Here is a 22,955-nt window from a genome sequence, read left to right as displayed (position 1 = left end):
AAATAGAGCAGTTGATCAGTGGGCTAGATTAAGTTCACAAGACACAAACTTAAATTAATGATTATAGTCATCTAGTATTTGATAAATCCAAAGACCCTAGTTTCTGGGATAAGAAAACAATCTGACAAAAATTGCTGGGAAAATTAGAAATTAGTATGGCAGAAACTAGGCATAGACCCACACTTAACACCACATACTAAGATAAGATCAAAATGGGTCCATGATTTAGGCATAAAGAATGAGATCATAAATAAGTTAGAGGAACGTAGGATAGTTTACCTCTCAGACTTGTGGAGGGGGAAGGAATTTGTGACCAAAGGAGAACTAGAGATCATTATTGATCACAAAATAGAAAATTTTGATTACATCAAATTAAAAAGCTTTTGTACAAACAAGATTAGAAGGGAAGTTAACAAATTGGGAAAACTTTTACAGTTAAAAGTTCTGATAAAAGCCTCATCTCAAAAATATACAGAGAATTGACTCTAATTTATAAGAAATCAAGCCATTCTCCAATTGATACATGGCCAAAGGATATGAACAGACAATTTTCAGAGGATGAAATTGAAACAATTTCCACTCATATGAAAGAGTGTTCCAAATCACTATTGATCAGAGAAATGCAAATTAAAACAACTCTGAGATAGCACTACACACCTGTCAGATTGGCTAAAATGACAAGAACAAATAATGATGAATGTTTGAGGGGCTGTGGGAAAACTGGGACACTGATGCATTGTTGGTGGAGTTGTGAAAGAATCCAACCATTCTGGAGAGCAATCTGTAATTATGCCCAAAAAGTTATCAAACTGTGCATACCCTTTGAACCAGCAGTGCTACTACTGGGCTTATATCCCAAGGAAATACTAAAGAAGGGAAAGGGACCTGAATGTGCCAAAATGTTGGTGGCAGCCTTTTTTTTTTTTTTTTTTTTCCTGAGGCTGGGGTTAAGTGACTTGTCCAGGGTTACACAGCTAGGAAGTGTTAAGTGTCTGAAACCACTTAACTCCAGTCCTCCTGAATTCAAGGCTGGTGCTCTATCCACTGTGCCACCTAACTGCCCCATGTGGCAGCCCTTTTTGTAGTGGCTAGAAATTGGAAAATGAATGGATGCCCATCAATTGGAGAATGGTTGGGTAAATTATGGTATATGAATGTTATGGAATATTATTGCTCTATAAGAAATGACCAGCAGGATGAATACAGAGAGGCTTGGAGAGACTTACATCAACTCATGCTGAGTGAAATGAGCAGAACTAGGAGATCATTATACACTTCAACAATGATACTGTATGAGGATGTATTCTGATGGAAGTAGATATCTTCAACATAGAGAAGAGCTAATCCAATTCCAATTGATCAATGATGGACAGAATCAGCTACACCCAGAAGAGAAGAAACACTGGGAAATGAGTGTAAACTGTTTGCATTTTTTGTTTTTCTTCCCAGGTTATTTTTTCCTTTTGAATACAATTCTTCCTTTACAACAACAACAACAACAAATTCTGTTCTGCATATATATATATATATTGTACCTAGGATATACTCTAACATACTTAATATGTATGGGAATGCTTGCCATCTAGGGGAGGGGGTGGAGGGAAGGAAGGGAAAATTCGGAACAGAAGAGAGTACAAAGGATAATATTGTAAAAAATTACCTATGCATATGTACTGTCAAAAAATGTTATAATTATAAAATTAATTTTAAAAATTAAAACAAAAAAAAGAAACTAGGCATTGACCCACACCTGATACTCTATGCCAAAATAAGGTTGACATGGGTTCATGATTTAGACATAAAGAGTGATACTATATCAGTGGAAAAGGAAGGAATGTGTGATCAAAGAAGAACTGGAGTACATTATGGAATGCAAAATGTTTTGATTATATTAAGTTTTAAAGTTTTTGTACAAACAAAAAGGAAGCAGCAAACTGGGGAAAAATTTTACATCCAAGGGTTCTGATAGAGACTCCATTTCTAAAATATATAGAAAATTGACTCAAATTTATAAGAATACAAGCCATTCTCCAACTGATGGTCAAAGGATATGAACAGATAATTTTCATATGAAGAAATTAAAACCATTTCTAGTCATATGAAAAAGAATGCTCTAAATCACTCTTGATCAAAGAAATGCAAATTAAGATAACTTGGAGGTACCACTACATACCTCTCAAATTGGCCAAGCTGACAGAAAAAGATATTGATGAATGTTAGAAGGAATGTGGGAAAACTGGGACACTAATATGCATTATTGATGTGTTGTGAACTGATTCTACCATTCTGGAGAGTAATTTGGAACTATGCCCAAAGGGCTATCAAACTATGCATACCCTTTGATTCAGCAATGTCTTTACTGGGCCTATACCCCAAAGAGATCATTAAAAAAGGGAAAAGGACCCACATGTGCAAAAATGTTTGTAACAGCCCTTTTTTGTAGTGGCAAGGAATTGGAAACTGAGTGGATGTCCATCAGTTGAAGAATGACGAATAAATTATATCATATGAATGTTATGGAATATTATTGTTCTATAAGAAGCGATCAGCAGGATGATTTCAGAGAGGCTTGGAGAGACATATATGAACTGATGTTTAAGTGAAGTAAGTGGAACCAAGAGAACATTGTACAAAGCAACAAGATTATATGATGATGAATTCTGATAGATTTGCCTCTTTTCAACAGTGAAGAGAAGGGAGGGAGAAAAAAGTTTGGAACCCAATTTTTTGCTAGGATAAATGTTGAAAACTATCTATACATATATTTTGAAAATAAAAAGCTTTAAAAAACATGTCGTGTTTTAGGCAAGATTCAAACTCGGCTCTTCCTAACTTCAAGCCCAACCCTCTAACCACCCTGTTACACAGGTCCTTGCCCTAGATCACAAGGTCAGTCAGCTAAGGCTTTGTAGGGCTTTAGGTTACATATAGCTCTGTAAGTTCACTTTGACTTTTTAACTTTCAAGGTTGTGAGCCCACCTCCATTCTCCTTCAGACTCTTTCAATCTGAGATCCCCAATACTTCGTTTTACTGAAGAGAGGAAAGTCACTCTCTTCTGGTTTCCCTGGCTTTCTTCAAGTCTTAGCTAAAATCTTAGAAAAAACCTTTCCTGGTCCACCTTTATATTAGATCCTCTCCTCTTTGATTATCTCTGATTTATCCTGTTTATAGCCTTCTGGTTGTTTGATTGATTTGTTTATACTTGTTTACATGTTATTTCCCTCATTAGATTATGAGTTCCTCGAAGGGAGGGACTGTTTTTTGCCTTTCCTTGTATCCTCAACACACGCTTAGCACAGAGCCTAACACATAATAGGCACTTAATAAATGTTTCTGGACTTTCTTTGATTTCTGTCAACTAGGTTTATATCATGCTTTGTTTCAGAATATCTCTTCCAATGTCCTAGAGGAATCTGCAGTTTCTGATGACATCCTGTGCCCTGATGAGGATGGTGTGTGTTCTGGGAGATATTTCACAGAGAGTGGCCTGGTTGGGCTTTTGGAACAGGCTGCTGAACTTTTTAGCACGGTGAGTAACACAAGAAAGAACTCCAAAGGGTGCCTTGATGTTGATAATTTGAAAACAACATTATCAGTTGAAAGAAATATGGCTTTTTTATAAGTACAAAGATGTGTACTTAAAGTAAATCCCAGAGAGTAAGGTGAGTATATTTTGGGACTGGGCGAAAAGTTTGTAAGTTCCATTGAACCAAGGTTCAATATTTCAAAGTTCCTTTCCACAAGGTATTGGAAATCTTTTCTTCATTACAACATTACATTGTGTTAACTATATGGAAGTTTCACTGTATTATTGCTGTTTTATGGAGAAAAATCAAGTGATTCCACCAGAGTTGCATAATGAATTAATGTACAATACTGGCTTTCCTTCCTTCTTAGTCAAGTCAAAAATTAAAAAAAATTAAGTTAGGGGCAAGTCATTAAAACATCTGGAAAGAAAAAAGGAGGTAATACAGTAGGCCTCTCTTCTAACAAAGAGGTCTTTCCCAGACTGTATATAGATATGCTTCAAAATAGGAACTTCCCAGCACCTTATTCATCTCTTCAGTATACTTTATCAGGTAGGCAAACCAATTTTACATATTTGAGTTCAAGGCAAAGGAAAAGTCTCTAGATATCATAAGAAGTTGTTCCGTCATTTATCATCTGTTCTCAAAATAGCTTCCTCCTTGTCTATTTTTTAAGATTTCATTAAACTTAGCAGAGCCTCTTTGTATTCCAGGGCAGCTAGGTGACACAATGGAGTACCAGTTCTTTCTTCTTAGAAAACCAGAAGTCTTATCTTTCTGAGTTCAAATCTGGTCTCAGACATTTACTAACTGTGTGACCCTGGGCAAGTCACTTAAACCCTATTTGCCTCCAGTTTCCTAACTTATAAAATGAGTTGGAGAAGGAAATGGCAAACCACTCTAGTATCTTTGCCAAGAAAACCCTAGGGTTCACAAAGAGTAGAACACAACTAAAAAATTACTAAACCACCATAACAATTTATTTTCCTAAATTACTTCTTCTTATCTAATTTGTTTCTGTTTCCTCCATAAAAACTAAAACTTTTTCTTTTTAACAATGTTAATGTCTCCCCTTTCCCTTCATCTCTTTTCCTTACCATCTCCCCTCAAAATGAAAGCTCTCCCTAAAAAATATCCAACATCCAACCTACTGGTTTTCCTTCCTAGTCAAGCCAAAAAAAAAAAAGTTAGGCACAAATCATTATAACATCTGGGAAGAAAAAGGGAGGTAGTACAGTAGGCCTCTCTTCTAACAAAGAGGTCTTCCCCAGATTGTATATAGATAGCACTGTATTCATCTCCTGTTGGATTGTTCAGAAAATTTCTAGACTTCATTACCTAAAAATTGATGCTCTCTCTCATTATTATTTTATGGAAGCCCACAAGTTTTCTGACTTTCACTAATTTTCATTAATAGGTAGAATATTTATCACTTATAGGTTCATAGAATTGTAGACAAAGACAAAAGGGACCTTCACTTTTGCCTAGCACCCTTTCCTAATCCTCTTTTTACTCATTTTACTCATGAAGAATGAGGTCCTTGAAGAATGGACTTAAGTCATACCATAGAGTAAACCCACAGTGCTTTGGAAATTCTGTAATATTATAAGCTTCATAGAATTACTTCTCTGTATTTGTAGATTTTCTTCACCAAGAATTATCCCATACCAGTGAAATCACACATCTGAACCAAAAAAAAAAAAAAAAAAAAAAAAAAAAGAATATATAATAGAGACCAGACAGAACATAGGTTTAGGAGTCATCCTCAACACTACAAAGCAACGAGAATGTCAATAGGAAATCACCTTTTGGGGGACAATCCTCGTCTTATCATAAGACCTTAAGGTCTTAATCATATTTAATGTTTTTGTTTTGTCATTTTATTAAGGGAGGGTTGTATGAAACTGTCAATGAGGTCTACAAGCTGGTCATCCCCATACTGGAAGCTCATCGGGACTTCAGGAAGCTGACCTCAACTCATGACAAACTGCAGAAAGCTTTTGATAACATCATAAGCAAGGTACCTAGGACAGATCCCTTTCCAATGCATCTTGTGGCATGGCTGCTATAGGTTTACATATGTTTCGTCACAAATATTGGAGCGGTAATCCCTGTCCCCATTCTCTGGATTTTTTCCAAGGAGTTCTCCTTCACATGGTATCCCATAATTTGTTATATGGCTGACAATGAATGATCAGAAATGAAATGGGACTTGAGAATATGAAAGGAGGGGAGAGAGGAGATGTTCAAAATTGTTCAAAGAAAACCTGAAAATTGCTAGTGTGATTTGAATATTAGCATCTTACAAGAGACTTTAGGGATCAAAAAGGAGAGTGACATTCCCAAAGACACTCAAGGAATTAGTAATAAAACTGGGTTGTAATCAATCCCACAGCCCACAAGGGCTTTAACTAGTCTGGGACAAGCAGTTCTTTGCCCCAAGGTGCCAATTTGCCCTGGGGAGTTGCACCCTCTCTCATAGCATTCCTCTCCCAGAATAGAATGTTTCTCTTCAGTTGCAACAACCATTCACTTTTCCCTACCCCCATGTCCTCCTGTGCCATGCATACTTCTTCAATGTGAACATGCCTCAGGCTTACCATGGGATCTGGTCTCTGTGGTTCCTCTCCCCCATCTCAGACAGCAAAAACTATGCTCTATAACTCTCAGCTCCAGAGTGACACCATCCTAAGTTAAATAGTCCTGGATAATGGCAACTGTCACCTCCCCATCACTCCCCCCATCCAAACTGAATTTGTCCCAGGTTCAAGAATTCCTTGTTGCAATTCTAACCAAAAGCTCTTTTTTTTTTTTTAAATGTCATTTCAAAAGCTCCTTTTATAAGTGTCAAATTTTGAATGTGTGTGTGTATTGTTGGTTTGGAATGATTTCTTCTTGATAGTAATCATGGCAGTTGCAATTTACTGAACACTGCTATTCTTTATACCAGAGAAACCAAAGTATAAATATGAAGTCTTGCCTTCTATTTACCAGGGTCATAAGCGAATGTTTGGAACCTATTTCCGAGTTGGTTTCTATGGCTCCAAATTTGGAGATTTGGATGAGCAGGAATTTGTTTATAAAGAGCCTGCAATTACCAAGCTTCCAGAAATTTCTCACAGACTAGAGGTAAGAAGAGATTATGCTTATTATCTAAAGTTTTCCTGGTGGGGGTGAAAAGGGGAAAGGGAGAAATAGAGTTAAAGCACATGCTTCCAGGCATCTTTAAAAAAACAACTCCCCTGGCTACTGGCTTGGCTTTACTGGTTTATATAGACCACTCCATAGTGCCCATCTGACAATTACATTGGCAACTGGGAGTAGAAAACGGTTTAAAGTGACCCCTTACTCCCAGCTCTCCTCACAAGTTCATGTCTCTTCAGAATGTATAAAGACAGAAATTGTATATCACTTCTGTAAGTCCTCTTCCCAAAATACTTACGATTGGACTGATCTTTTTGTCATCATTTCCTAAATTCAGTGGGAAAGTACAAAGTGTCAAGGGGATTATCATAGGCCAAGGAAAAATCTGTGATTGTTTTAGGAAATACTTTTGGTTTGCAGTGACTGTAGCCTGTGCTTTGTGTCTCTGGGGTAAGGGTTATCTTACTAGGGTAAGGAACCCTGATTCTAATGTAGTGACTCCAGAGTTGTTCTCAGATGATAAGTACATAATTCCTTATATCAGGATTGTGCTTCAAGCCTTTCCAGCTTGGTGTAGAGGCTGCCAGAGTTAGAATTCTTCTGGCATAGTCATGGATAAACTTGAGATAACTTCTGCATCATGATGAAGACTGTAATGAGAAAACTATAGAGAAATAATTTTTCTTCCTTTTGGTCTTTTATTTTATTGTTTTAAGGATGTTCTGATACCAACATTAGGGATAAAAATTCATTATTTGAAAAAAAACTGTTGGGAAAACTGGAAATTACTATGCCAGAAATTAGATATGGAGCCACACTTAACACCATATACCAAGATAAGATCAAAATGGGTCCATGATTTAGGCATAAAGAATGAGATCATAAATAGATTAGAGGAACAGAGGATAGTCTACCTCTCAGACCTGAATTTATGACCAGAGGAGAACTAGAGATCATTATTGATCACAAAATAGAAGATTTTGATTACATCAAACTAAAAAGTTTCTGTACAAACAATACTAATGCAAACAAGATTAGAAGGGAAGTAACAAATTGGGAAAATATTTTTATAGTTAAAGGTTCTGATAAAGGTCTCATTTCCAAAATATATAGATAATTGATCCTAATTTATAAGAAATCAAACCATTCTCCAATTGATAAATGGTCAAAGGATATGAACAGACAATTCTCAGATAATGAAATTGAAACTATATCCACTCATATGAAAGAGTGTTCCAAATCACTACTGATCAGAGAAATGTAAATTAAGACAACTCTGAGTTACAACTACACACCTGTCAGATTGGCTAAGATGACAGGAAGAAATAATGATGAATGTTGGAGGGGATGTGGGAAAACTAGGACACTAATACATTGTTAGTGGAGTTGTGAAAGAATCCGGCCATTCTGGAGAGCAATCTGGAATTATGCCCAAAAAGTTATCAAACTGTGCATACCCTTTGAATCCAGCATTGCTGCTATTGGGCTTATATCCAAAAGAAATAGTAAAGAGGGAAAAGGGACCTGTGTGTGCCAAAATGTTTGTGGCAGCTCTTTTTGTTGTAGCTAGAAACTGGAAGATGAATGGATGTTCATCAATTGGAGAATGGTTGGGTAAATTATGGTATATGAAGGCTATGGAATATTATTGCTCTGTAAGAAATGACCAGCAGGATGAATACAGAGAGGCTTGGAGAGATTGACATCAACTGATGCTGAGTGAAATGAGCAGAACCAGATCACTATACACTTCAACAATAATGGAAGTGGAAATCTTCAACATAAAGAAGATCCAACTCACTTCTAGCTGATCAATGATGGACAGAAACAACTACACCCAGAGAAGGAACACTGGGAATTGAATGTAAAATATTAGCACTACTGTCTATCTACCCAGGTTACTTATATCTTCGGAATCCAATACTTAACATGCAACAAGAAAATTGGATTTACACACATATATTATATCTAGGTTATACTGTAACACATGTAAAATGTATGGGATTGCTTGTCATCTAGGGGAGGGAGTAGAGAGAGGGAGGGGAAAATCTGGAAAAATGAATACAAGGGATAATGTTATAAAAAAATTACTCATGCATATATACTGTCAAAAAATTTATAATTATAAAATTAATTTTTAAAAAGATATAAAAAAGGATGTTCTGAGCAAGGTAGAGATTAGAGACTATTTAATAATTTATTAAATGGAGAGATATACTGGGATTAATGGATCCATGTTTGGTCCCAGGGCTGGATAGTCTCCAAGAATCCAGCAATCAGAGTTCTCAATAACATATATACACGTGGCTCAGAAGCAGAGGGTAGACTGAGGCAGGGGCAGAGTCAGGATACTGAGAGAGGGAACAGGATTCTGACAGGGTGGGGTGAGCCTCTGGAAAGGGGATGATACAATCAGGGGGAGGCACCCTGGACTTGGGAAGAGGCATCTTGATAAGATAGTATCTGAGACATTCCAATAGCTTGGAATGGGGTGAAGCATTCTGATATTCTAAAACATAAGATCTTTTATCCTTATCAAGTATTCTGATAAAAAGGGAGGAGAGATTTTGCAGAACTGTGAAGCAGGGAAACCAAGGCAGGACTGAGGCAGGATAATTAGGGAAACTGAGTCAGGACAGTAAAAGAGAACTGTGACATAACATTTCTTGTGTAGGAATTCTCTTTACTTATACAGATCAGGAATGACTCTGCAATTTGTAAACAATTTTGAAACTTAAATATTGAATTCATTGTATACATAAAAAGAAAAGTAAGATGTACATAATAGAGATTTGCAGGTTCAAGTACCAAGCCTATTTTTCTATTCTACTTTGAATATATAAGCACTCATTTTATTTGGTGTTTATTAAGCACAGAAAAAAAAGAAATTTTAAATTTAAAGAGCATAAAAATTTATATTATGCTAGGGAGATACCTAGGAGACTGAGAAGTTAAATGACTTGAATAGGGTCGTACAGCCAGACTATGTCAGAGACAGGACCCATCTTCTACAGGAAGTCTTTCCCAATACCTCTTAATTCTAAAACCTTCTCTTTGTTGATTTTTCTCCCATTTATCCTATATATACCAAATTATTTGAATATAGAATCCAATAGAATATAGAATATAACAATATAGATTGTTAGCTCCTCATGGGCAGAGACTGACTTTTGTCATTATAGCCCTCAATGCTTAGCATAAAGTATATATCGCAGGCATTTATAAAAGGTTTATTTGCAGGGCAGCTAGGTGGTGCAGGGGATAAAGTACTATCCCTGAAGTCAAGAGGATCTGAGTTCAAATGTAGCCTCAAACACTTAATACTTCCTGGCTGTGTAACTCTGGACAGAAAAAAAAAAAAAAATTATTTGTCTTACTGATTTACTTGAACCCTATTACAGGTCTTCTTGACTCTAAAGCTATAATAATAATAAGCTGGTAATTATATTTCCCATTTCTATAGCACTTTAAGATTTAGGTGAGTAGTTTGAATCTGTATTATACACATTTTAATGGGCCAGGATCACACAAAGAGGTTCAAATCTCACCTCTGACACTTCAAAGCTGCTTTAAAAAGACTAAACATAGAACAAAATTCATTGAAAAGATAATCCAGAGCACTTGTCAAAATAACAATAATCCTGAGAACTAAAAAATAATGGCAAAACACAGCACCATAAATACTGAAACACATTTGTTTACTCCACTCTTTTAGGTACCCTGAACACTTCACAATAACTAGCAGATGTATTGCCCACATAATATAATCATTGCTTTATAATAACTACCTTGAATTTATTTAACATCTTTTTTTTCCCCCCTGAGGCTGGGGTTAAGTGACTTGCCCAGGGTCACACAGCTAGGAAGTGTTAAGTGTCTGAAACTAGATTTGAACTCGGGTCCTCCTGAATTCAGGGCTGGTGCTCTATCCACTGTGCCACCTAGCTGCCCCCTTTAACATTTTTTTAAAAAAATTTTGAGATTGTCTTATTGAGGCTTGTATTATCTCTTTCAGGAAAAACTGGGCAGAGGGTTATTATGTCTGCTTATACATAAGTAAATTGAGACTTTTTGTTGTATGAAACATACATTTCAGTTGTATATGAAACTCTGTGACCCCATTTGGGTTTCTTAGTAAAGATATAGAGTGGTTTGCTGTTTCCTTCTCTAGATTATTTTATAGATGAAGGAAGATGAAGGAAACCAACAGGGTAAAATGACTTGCCCCTGATTGGAGACCAGATTTGAATTCATGAAGATGTTTTCCTAACTCCAAATTCAGTGTTCTAGCCACTGCGCCACCTAGCTGCCAAGATTGTGTCCCAAAGAGATTAAATAACCAGTTAATTGGTGAAAGTGCTGGAATAGAATTTAGATCTCTTTACTTCCCAGATTTGTTTTGTTTCTCCCTCTGACACTCAAGAGATATTCTACTGAATTCCTCCCCATTTTCTAAAGCCTAATTCAAGTGCTATCTCTATAAAAATTGTCTCTAATCGCTTTACCATTAAGACCCTTACTCCTCAGACCTTTTTAATTAATGCATTTATAATATATTATTAAATATTATAGCTGTGTATAAAAATGTTTTGTACTTTTCTAGATTGCAAGCTCTATGAAGGCAGTGACTTATGTCTTATCTAAATATCACAGCTTCCTTGAAAGTTTACCTAGTTATAGAGTAAGCATTTAATAGGTATTTATTGCATCAGTGAATGGAACTAATTTTAGAATTCTTTCAACTTCAGTTGCCACATAAGGAAAATATTAGTGGTAAGAATCAATGAGGCTGAATTCAGTGGCAACACATTAGGAGTATTCAGTGATTAATAATTAAATCAATTTCAAGATCACAGTATATTTATAATAGGAACATATTTATCAGATGGCAGATTTTTCTTTATTTTGGGCTGTGGGTATCCTTAGGGCTCATTAGCTCCAATTTTATCCCAATGTCACCCCATTATCAGAATGTTCAAGTGCCTGTGAAGTAAATCTTAAACTTTTTTCCAATCTCACCCTACATTTCCAAAAAGAGAGGGGGGGGGGAAAGGATTTTGTCAAAAAAATTTTTTTTTTGTTAAGAATTGCTTCTTTCCCCCAGGCATTTTATGGTCAGTGCTTTGGTGCAAATTTTGTGGAAGTAATTAAAGATTCTATTCCTGTGGACAAAACCAAGTTGGATCCTAACAAGGTATGGGATAGATTTATACAACAGCATTACCCTTGGAACATTTTCTTTCTGGAAGCTAGCAAGTGACTCTTTGAAGAAACTTTCACCTGAATCCTACATCCTTAGCCTGGTACTGAGGGGACAAGGAGGAAAGGGCAGGGATAATCGGTTTAGGCCTTAAAAATCATACCCTAGGAAAATCCAAACTTATTACAAGGGTAAAATTCTGATTAACAACTCCCCAGGCAGCTTTATTTAGCTCACTGCTACCACATGCAGGGTTTGGTCAAAGACAAAAAGATTGGAAAAGGCTGTTAGGCTGGTAAAATGTGCAGCTTCAAACAATGGATCTTTGTCTTTGAAATCACTTTTGTGAAGATTTATCCAGGTAGTGAAAAGTCTTTGCTCTCCTTTTATTCTCTTTATATTTCCTTATAATTTCATACGTACACCCATGACAGAACAAATGCCTTTGATGCAAGCTTCAAGTATAAAGGTGTTAAAAACTTAGAAAGATAGCACTTACCATGTTTGACACATGCCAATAAACTTGAGAATATAATGCTTCATGCTATATGCCAAATAAATGAAAAATAACTTTTGACATAATTGTCAAGGTAAAAGGTACAAGGCTATTTTTCCCCCGAGAAGCTAGCACTTTGTTATAAGGAGCAATATAATATTTCTGCAAAGTAAGAAAAGAGTTTTGAATTAGAAATTAAAATCTGTTCCCAGATTTTTATGTCATGGAAGTTACAATTGAATACAATAAAATATAATGCAATGCAATACAACACAATAAATGCAATACAGTCCAGTATGCAAATACAGCATAATACAATATAACATAAGGCAACAAATACAAAATAACATAATGTTACATAACAATACACTGTAACACAATATAATACTATGCAACACAATATAATACCTTCATTCTCTCTTTTCCTTTGAGCCCTACCTTCTTCCTGAATTCTTTCCTACAACTGCTAATGTCCTCTTTCCCCTAAGTACATTGCATTTAACTATTTTGTATTTATTGTTATTTATTATCTTTGTATTTAGTCTGTATACTTGAATATGAAATTGTTATCTCCCTCTTAGAATATAAGAGCCTTTTAAGTTGGATTTCATTCTCTTTATTCTTTTTTTTTCTTGGAAAATAGCTCAGTGTCATCCACATAGTAAGCATTTAATAAATTCTTGATAGATATTTTATACTTATTGCATAGTTGCAGTAGCCACATTTAGCCTTTGGAGAACTATTTATTCATATCCATTAATCATTTATCTATTGGGGAATTGCTAATATAGAAATAGATACACACACATATATATACAGTATAACTATATATGCATACATATATGTTTATACATATGTTTAATGTGTATACATATGTATTTGTTAGTTATTTACCTGTAGAGGGCTGGAACTCTGAAAAGGTGTACTTTAATCTAAATATAGCAGAGTGTTTAATGGTAAATACCTACTCAATGTGAGATAATGATTCTTTAAACATATACTTAGATGATATGGTGATGTGATGGCTCTCCTCAAGATTGGTGATTGCTCGATGTGTTGTGATGAAGTAATCATAGGCAAAGATTGGAGGGCTGAGAGAGAGGGTCAGAATCTCTCTGCCACAGCACATTGAGAAGAGAAGACTTCAGGCTCCAGACTTCAGAGTCTAGGATTCATCTTTGATGAGCCCTTGGCAGTTTGCCTGCCTCCTTCACTTCTCCTTCTAAAGACTTTGACTGATACTGACTTTGACTGATCCTAAGGCCCTCCAGAGAGCTAGCCCAGACATTATACTTACCTAAAATTTTCCACAAAGTTTTTTTTTCCCCATTTAGCCACTTCCTTTCTTATGCTAGGTACAGTAATTTTCTGTGGAGAAGCTTTTCAGTTTTATGTTTATCTATTTTACTTTTTATAGTTTATAATAACCTAGAACTATGAAAAACCTGTGATCTGGTTCTTTTATATTTTTTCATGGCATGATCTTCAATATTAAGGTAATGTCTCCATTAAGAATGTATTGCAGATGCTGAAAAATTACCCATGCATATATCTTGTAAATAAAAAGCTATAATAAAAAAATAAAAATATTATTAAAAAAAAAAAAAAAAAAAGAATGTGGGGATATGGCCTAAGGTGATAGGTAGTATTGAACTCAAATAGAAAGAGTTTGTTTGGCTCACATGTTGACCTAAGAAAACCCAGAAATTAACATTATCTATTACTTATGTTGTACTATATTTTTATTTATATTATTAAACATTTCCCAATTGAAAAGCATCTTTAGTATGGGTTCTTACCCATACTAAGAAAAAAAAAAGATATGAATTTCAGGAGGAAAGGAGATTTGACTTAATAACCTGATGAGCTCTTCCCATGCAAATTCTCTCTCTCTATCTCTCTCACTATAGCTATATTAAATGGCCATTCTAGATTGAATATACTGTCAGACTCAATTAGATAATTTTGTTAAACTGTTTTTCTTTCTCTTTTCTTTTTGTTACAATTATTGACTTTTGAGGATGGAGAGAAGATGGAAGAATATTAATCAGCTTTGGACATGGAGTTAAGAAGACTTGGGTTCAGATTCCAATTTAGATACCAGTCTGGGCTGCACAATTTATTATCCTGTCTAATTTTTCTAGTCCTTGACTTACATCATGTTGTTGATATTCACTCATGTTTGACTCTTTGTGATTCTATTTCTATTCTATTCTATTTGGGATTTTCTTGGCAAAGATACTAGAGTGGTTTACATTTTCTTCTCCAACTTATGTTACAGATAAAGAAACTGAGGAAAGCAGGTTAAGTGACTTGGCCAAGGTCACATGGCTTGCAAGTAATTGAGGCCAGATTTAACTCAGGTATTCTTGATTCCAGGTCCATCTCTGCACCACTTAGACTATTATAGTAACCCTGTATTTAGTAACAGTGAACCCAAATTTTCTGAAGAGTTGTTCTACTCATACTGTCAGTCAAATTTTTTAAATGAAAGCATTTCATTATTTATAGAGTCATGAACTGATCTAGCCATTCTGGAAAACAATTTAAAACTATGTCCAATAGGCTATTGAGCTGTGCATACCCTTTGATCCAGCAATGCCACTACTGGGTCTGTATCCCAAAGAGATAAAAGAGGGAAAAGGACCATTTGTGCAAAAAATGTTTGTAGCAGCTCTTTTTGTAGTGGCAAGGTGAGGAAATGCCCCTAAATTGAGGAATGGCTGAATAAGTTGTGGTATATGAAGATAACGGAATATTATTGTTCTATAAGAAATGATGAACAGGCTGATTGCAGAAAAGCCTGGAAAGACTGACATGAACTAATGGTAAGTGAAGTGAACAGAACCAGAAGAACATCATATACAGTAACAATAAGGATTTAGCTCTTTTCAACAATACAATGATCCAAGACAATTCCAATAGATTTGGGTATCCAGAGAGAGAACTATAAAAACTTAATGAGAATCAAAACATTCTATTTTCATCTTTTTTTTTAATTTGCTTTTTCTTTCTCATGATTTTTCCCTTTTGTTCTGCTTTTTCTTTCACAACATTACTAATAAGGAAATTTGTTTAAGATGATTGTACATTTATAATTTATATCAGATTGTTTGCTGTCTTGGGGAGAGGGGATATAACGGAGAGAGGAAGAAAAAATTTGGAATTTAAACTCACAAAAATGAATTTTGAAAACTATCTATACATGTAATTGGAAAAAATAAAAACTATTGAAAGAAAAATTGAATAGACAAAAGCATTAGTCATTAGTAGGACATTTAGTAGGAACTTATTTTAAAATTTTAAATGTATTTAGTTTTTATGTATTTTCCTTAGAGAATAATTTAAAGTCCCAAATTTTAATTAAAATTCCTTTGGGGAAATTTTTAAAAGACAATTCTGAATAAAAAAAATTTGACTTTGGTGTGGGGAGGAGTTCTGGAGAGGAGTTAAAATTCCATCTTAATGCCATCAAGCCTTGAAGAAGTCAAAGAGATCCTGTTGTTTAATGTGTCCCAGCATGTCTGTCCCTTCCTTTGTCAGGATCTGTTTCTGTGGTTGGAAAATGATGCCCATTTCCTCTCTTCTTTTCCCTCCCTTCCCTTAGGCCTACATACAAATCACTTTTGTGGAACCTTATTTTGATGAGTATGAGATGAAAGACAGGGTAACCTACTTTGAGAAGAACTTCAACCTCCGAAGATTCATGTACACAACCCCTTTCACCCTGGAGGGACGGCCCCGGGGTGAGCTGAATGAACAATATAGGAGGAACACCATCTTGACTACCATGCATGCCTTCCCCTATATCAAGACCAGAATCAGAGTCATTCAAAAGGAACAGGTAATGCCACTGGAAAAGAATTACCATTTAGGGAAAATGAAGCTATTGAAAACTTGGAAATAAATTACTGCAGGAGTGACTCCCACAATAGAGTTCCAAAGTGGAGTTGGCCTTTCCAGACCATATGGCAATTAAAATAGGAAGAAGGGAGCCTTTGCAAATTTCTTCTCAGAAATATTTTTACTCCCAAAGTGGAGTAAGTGTCCAGACAGCTACTGTCTGCTCCCTATGTTATATAAATCCCTGTAGGTGATTTTGAAATTAGTTTGTGTTATTTGTTAGCAATAGCAAACCTATATAGGACAACTGCTTTATACACCTTATTAATATTTTTTAATTGCCATGTAACACTTATCCAGGAACTCTATACCAATGAAATAACAAGTCTAGTCTTAATCCTGGTTTATCAGATATTGAACAACTGTACAATTGTACAGGACAATTATAAGCCAAGACAAAAGATTCTTGACCAGGCTCTTTTGGTACTGTGACCTTCCCTTCTATCCCCAGAGCCACAACTTTGCACAGAGGAGGGTTATAGTAAGCCAAGAGAGATGAAATTTCAAGTTGTGTTGGAAGAACCACTTTCTACAATATCAAAAAAGGGTATGAGATGCCAGAGACTAAGTAATAATAACCAGAACTGATAATTACATAGACCTTGAAGTTTTCTGAATTACTTGTTTCAATACATTACCTCTTATGATCCTCACAACAGCCTTTAATTCTCCCAACTGCAAATGGAATAATATTCTCTCATAATGGAAATAGAACTGAAATAGAAATAAGATTCACCTGAAACAATTTTTCATCATATCTGTTATCTCAAAACTCTTCCAACCATGTCTTCTTTGCCCTGCACCCATGAATCCAACCACCCTATTTGGTCTCCTATCTCTAAGTCTGCCCAGTATCTGTATTACTAAGAGTCTGAATCATGAGCTAGCCTTGGAGACAAGAAGACCTGGGTTCAAATCCCAACTCTGATATACGTTGGTAAATTAGAAGTCATTTAATTTTTCAGTGCTCTAATATAAGTACTTGATAAAGCATAGGTTACTTGCATTGGTAGAGGGAGTTTCCTCATTTGTCTACTCTTATTATATCATTGAAAAAAGAGGTCCAGTCCCTATACCTATATTACCTACATATTGACATGGCATGGTGGCCTTTGGAACCATGAGGACTTGAGTTCAAACCCTGCCTCTGACATATCTAAAGTAGAGTAGATTAGATTACAGTTGTCCCTTTCACATCATGACTTTCCTCATTGTGGTTTCAATATGTCACAGGCCAACATAAGAAATTAAATGGGAATTTGGGGGGAGTTTTGCAGAAGATATAGACAATACACCAAGATAAGAAGATGATACAGAAAAAGCTTAGAAACTCAGAAATGTATAAGATATGATATATGAATGATACTTGTAAATACTCCCATAAAAGAAAAAGAAAGAATTATGACTTCCTCTTTGCTACAAAGAGAGCCAAAAAAACTACACAGATTTTCTGCATCACAGAGGATGCTGTACTGCTAACCCCAGGGATGTGGGAGAGATAATTGTAGATTAGATTGAGCCTCTAAGACACTAATTTGCCAAGGAGATTCATTGGTGAAGGGAATTTCCTTAATCAAGAGTTCCCTATACCAGTGAAATCATGTATCTCATCCTTATCTCTGTCCCTGTTTCAATTTGTTAGGACCAGAGAGTAACTTCTTCTCATTTTTGTTTTCTACTGTTTTTCTTTTTTTTAGTTTGTATTAACTCCAATTGAAGTTGCCATTGAAGACATGAAGAAGAAGACCCTAGAATTAGCCGTAGCTATCAACCAAGAGCCGCCAGATGCCAAGATGCTTCAGATGGTATTACAAGGTTCTGTGGGAGCCACTGTGAATCAGGTAAAGATAGCCACTGGAATGAAAGGAAGTGCAATCTCACTTTTCCTTTTAAATTACAATCCTATCTTCTTTCTTCTGTCTTATCAATGTGGCCCAATGCACACAGAAAAACTTGGGTCAAACATTTGCAGAGTTTAGAAAACCAAGAAAGTTTTTGTTAAATCTTTTGCCTCTGCTTTCATGTGACCATCTATCCTAGAAAAAAAAATCCAAAACATGTGTAGTCTGGGAAAGTAGAAAACTGCCTCGACAATTCTTTAATATCCATTTAGAGATGGAATAGACCTTAGAGGTCATTTGAGCCAACACTTCATTTGACATATAAAGACATTAAGGTTTGAGAGGGTAAGTGATTTGCCCATGAGTCACACAGTAAATATCTAGGGCAAGATTTGAACCAGCATCTTCTTGTTTCTAATACAGCAATTTTATCCATTATACCACATTATATGATTTGGGATCCAGACTGGACCTAAGGATCCTCTATGATTCAGACTATGCCCAGTTATAAGATTCTTTAGAGAATCAGTTTGTTAACAGAGGCTGACTGTCTCCTACAGAGAGATGAAATTAAAGGGTGAAGATCTCATTTGGCTGAAATTCCAGAATTGATATTACTATATAAGCCCACCCTCTTACCTAAACTTAAAACAGAGCCATAAGTAGAAATTCTTTTGACTTTGGGGAAATTGGGGGGGGGGAGCAGAGCCACATAAACATGAGTCCAACTGTTGTGAAAGTAGGTCTGGACTATATCTCTGAGGAACTCAGAAGCCATTTAGTTCCCACACACCCCATTTTATAGATGAGAAAACTTAGATTGGGGAAATTAAGAGATTTGTACCAGTTCACATTAGTAATTTTCCGAGATGGCATTTAAACCCAGGGCATCTGACTTCAAAGTTTATTTTATCATATTTTATCTCCTCCCCTTTCTTAGATTGGTTCCTGAGCAGGGCAAGAGAATGCCCAGGGATTAGCATGCAATAGAAGTCAGTGGAGGCACTCCTTAACAGTTACCCAGTATTTCAGCACCACTAAAATCACAGATCTGGGTTAAAAAATTTAAGCAAATCAAGACGTTGAACCAAATGAATCAACTTTTTGTTTTTAAATGTTGAGGAAATTTATTTTCTTTGTAAATGAAACATTATTATTTTGTTGTTTCTATAAGGGACCACTAGAAGTAGCCCAAGTATTCTTGGCCGAAATTCCAGCTGACCCAAAACTTTACCGGCATCATAACAAGTTGCGATTGTGTTTTAAAGAATTCATAATGCGGTAAGTAAGAGGAAAAGTGTCTGGGGATTCAGTAGCTCAAAACTAATCAAAGTGATGACAGAATTGCAAGAATTCTGCATTCCAGAGCTTGTTTGTGGTAAAGCTGCCATGACTTTGTGGCCCTGGGGTACTCACCTTTTGGGGAAGGGAGCTCAGTTTACTACTTGCTTTTAGTATTTAGTTAATTTCCCCTACTCCAGTACGTCCACTACTCAGATGTTAAAGCACAAATCTAACCAAATCATTCCCCAAAACAATCAACTCCAGAGACTTCTTGTTCAAATAGAAAATCCTCAGTATGGCCTTTAAAGCCTTTCATAACCTGACACCCTCCTCACCTTTCAGTCTTGTTACTCATCATCATCTACTCTGCAATCCAGTGATACTGTCCTCCTTGCTGTTCCTAAAACATCTTTATCTTCTCCATCTTTCTATTCTGCATGCCTAGAATGCTCTCCTCCCTCTTCTCTACTTCCTGGATTCCCTGACTTCCTTCAGGTTCCAACCAACATTCCACCTTCTGCAAGGAACCTTTTTTTGTCCCTTTTCCTTCTAGTGCCCTTCTTTCTGTTGATTATTTCCAAATTCATTCTGCATATATCTTGTTTGCAAATAATTGTTTGCATGTTGCCTTCCTGTTAAACTGTGAGCTTCTTAAGACCAAGAACTCTTTCTTGCTGCTTCTTCATATTTCCAGCTCTTAGGATAGTGTGTGACACAGTAGATTTAAATAGCATGAGGCATGAGGTACTTAATGAATGCTTTTTGGTTATAAAATGAGGGAGTTGGATTTCAATGTTCTCTGAGGACTCTTCTATGATCTTATGGCTCATAAATTTCAAATTCCTCCATCTATGCTCTTTGTCTTGGCATTTTCTTCGGCTGGCTTTAGTCATCACATCTATGTGGATGTTCATCTTCAGGTTTAGTCACCTCTCTGAACTTCTGCCTTCCATTTCCAACTGCCCTCTGCAAATTTCCATGAGGATAGCTCACCAATACCTCAAATCCATCATGTGCAAAATTGGAATCATTTTCCCCACCAAAATACATAGGAATGTGTTTCATTACTTCCCTACTTCTATTCATGGCATCACCATATTCAAAGTCATCTTTAATCCTTCCATGTTGTCAAAACCTATCCTATCCCATTATTTCAATTATCCTTCTCCTTATTACCTTTCCTATCTATTTCCCTTCCTCCCCACTCACACTACTCCCTGAATCCAGGCTTTCTAGAATCTTTCATGTGATTATTATAATGGTCTCTTAACCAGATTCTCTCCCTATGTTCTTTCCACTATTGCTAAAATCATTTTCCTAATTCACAGCCTTGGCCATGCTCAAGAACTGTACATGGCTCCTCATTGCCTAATGAATAATAAACTCCTTATATTAGTATTCAATGCTCCTCACAATCTCATTCTAATCTACCTTTCTGGCCTCATTTCACACTTTTTTCATTCATGCACTAGAGACTCAGTGGAACTTTCACTTATGGTGACTAGTGTCATTCTGTATCTATACATTCATATGCACAATTCCATACCCCTAGAAGAACCTCCCCCATATCTTTGCTGATTGAAATCCTCTTCTTCCTGTAAGGTTTAATTCATGTGCAACATGAAACCTTCCTTCCCTAATCTTCATAGCCTTAACTGGAAGTGGCCCTTCCCTTCTCTAATCACTCAAGCCATTCTATTTAACCTTGTCTTTTCCTAACCTATATGATCTTGTAGTTAGTTGTCCATGGCAACTAAATCTTCCCTATTAGACATAACCTTCTAAAAGGAAGAGATTGTATCAATTTTCCTTTTTATATATAGCCTTGATGCATATGACAGAATCTTAAACTTAAGGACATTTAACAAATGTTTATTGAATTGTTGTTCCAAGATGGGGCCCAAAGGACAAAAAAACAAACAAACAAACAAACAAAAAAAAACATATGAATGGAGTCAGAAATGGAAAGTAATGAAATTATTTTCTCATTTGCAAAGTAAACCTGTATTTAAAATATCTCCTACTGGAACACAATTACAAGGTTTAAACAGTGCCTCCAACAAACATTTCTTGAATATCTACCCCATACAAATTATTGAGTAAAGCTTTAAAGATCAAAAGATTTGTGGTCTATCTGGGGAGGTAGCCAATATATGTAAAAGGATAAATACTTGTGAGAGAATGTGATTGATGCCAAATGACAACTTCAGACAGTAATGGCCAAAGCAGTTCAGAGAAAGGGAAGGTCACTTGGGGATAAAGGTCAGAAGAACAAGACGGAATTTGAACTCACCCTAAGAGATCAAATGTAACTTTTCTGGCAGCTACCAGTTTGGTTGGAGGGAAAGAACCATGTAGAGCAGGGGTGAGAAACAAGTTTGGAGAAAAAACAATGTGGTAGATAGATTTGGAGCTGTTTTTTTAAAATTATAGTTTCCATACTCTGGTGTTTGCTTAGAATTAACCTTGATTTTCTCTACCATTTGCAAAATCTGAAAACCCAAGTTTGTGAGATCATATCAAGCCCTCTGATCATCATAATAATAACTGATGTGCATATAGCACTCTACATGTTATTCCCCTTTGAACTGCAAAACTTCTAAGAGAAGCAGAAAGATTATTCCCAATTTATATAAAAACATAAGTCTACAAGAGATTTTCCTTTAATTAGACAGCTAATAAGTTAAAGGTGGAGGATTCAAACCCAGGTCTTCTGACTCCTAATCCTATACCATCATGTGTCTCTACTGAATTTGTAGTTAGGGGAAAAGTACTTTCTTCAGGCTTCTGCTGATGCTACCAGCATCAGGATTGTAATGACCAAATTACCTCCCTGCATATAGAGGTTCAAAAGACTGCTTCCAGCTTACCATTAAAAGTAGAGGTACCTTTTACCTTGTTGTACCTGCTTGTTGTACCTGCCTTCCAGCCAAAATGGTAGCAATTCACATGGAAAAGTAAGTCTGCATAATCCTGCATCAGCTGCTGACTAAGTTAAGCTATTATATGTACACAGTTGATTTTTGCCACCGAGTTGTATTGTGCCACCATGATGCAGGGGTTGCCTAGTAACCTGCCCTTCATATTTTTTTCCCCAAGGGCATAATTGTTCTTTCTTTTCATCTGCCTGTTCTTTCATTTTCCTTTTACCGTTCCTCCCTCCAGGAAAAAAAAAAAAAATTTACATTTAACCAACTCTACTGGATAGTCCACAGAACTGTTTTCTCAGATTCTAGGAAAAGGAATCTTATTACATATTATTTTATTGCCATTACATTTCCTCTTGGCCTAGTAATGGGTGGTTTGGCCTCCTCTAAGGATTTTGAAAAAACTTGTTACTCAAAGTTGGATCACTAGGTGTTCAGTGGTTTGGGTTACAACAATTCTCAAAGACAGCTTACAAAGACCCAAAGAAATGGTGAATGACCCACATTAATGGAGAGAGCTGTCATCCCTGAAGTATTCCAAGTGTATGTGGGGTGACTTTCTATCCAAATGTATTCCTAAAAATCAGAGTTCTAAGGTAAAGAACAGGCTAGATTTGGTCAATCATTGTACA

At 36.0% G+C, this 22,955-nt stretch overlaps 1 protein-coding gene across 1 annotated transcript in view; it reads left to right on the top strand.

The window, feature by feature from the left end:
- Nucleotides 1-22,955, top strand: part of DOCK8 (dedicator of cytokinesis 8) — a 324,685-nt gene that overhangs the window by 289,178 nt on the left and 12,552 nt on the right. Inside the window, 7 exon segments of the mRNA XM_074280659.1 lie at nt 3,387-3,530; nt 5,417-5,548; nt 6,523-6,657; nt 11,777-11,866; nt 15,976-16,212; nt 17,969-18,112; nt 19,287-19,393. Coding sequence (XP_074136760.1) covers nt 3,387-3,530; nt 5,417-5,548; nt 6,523-6,657; nt 11,777-11,866; nt 15,976-16,212; nt 17,969-18,112; nt 19,287-19,393 — 989 coding nt within the window.

The sequence above is a fragment of the Sminthopsis crassicaudata genome, chromosome 1 (genome assembly GCF_048593235.1).
Source record: "Sminthopsis crassicaudata isolate SCR6 chromosome 1, ASM4859323v1, whole genome shotgun sequence".
NCBI lineage: Eukaryota > Metazoa > Chordata > Mammalia > Dasyuromorphia > Dasyuridae > Sminthopsis > Sminthopsis crassicaudata.
The sequence above is the reverse complement of the archived record's forward strand: the minus strand, read 5'-3'. Positions and strand labels throughout refer to the sequence as shown.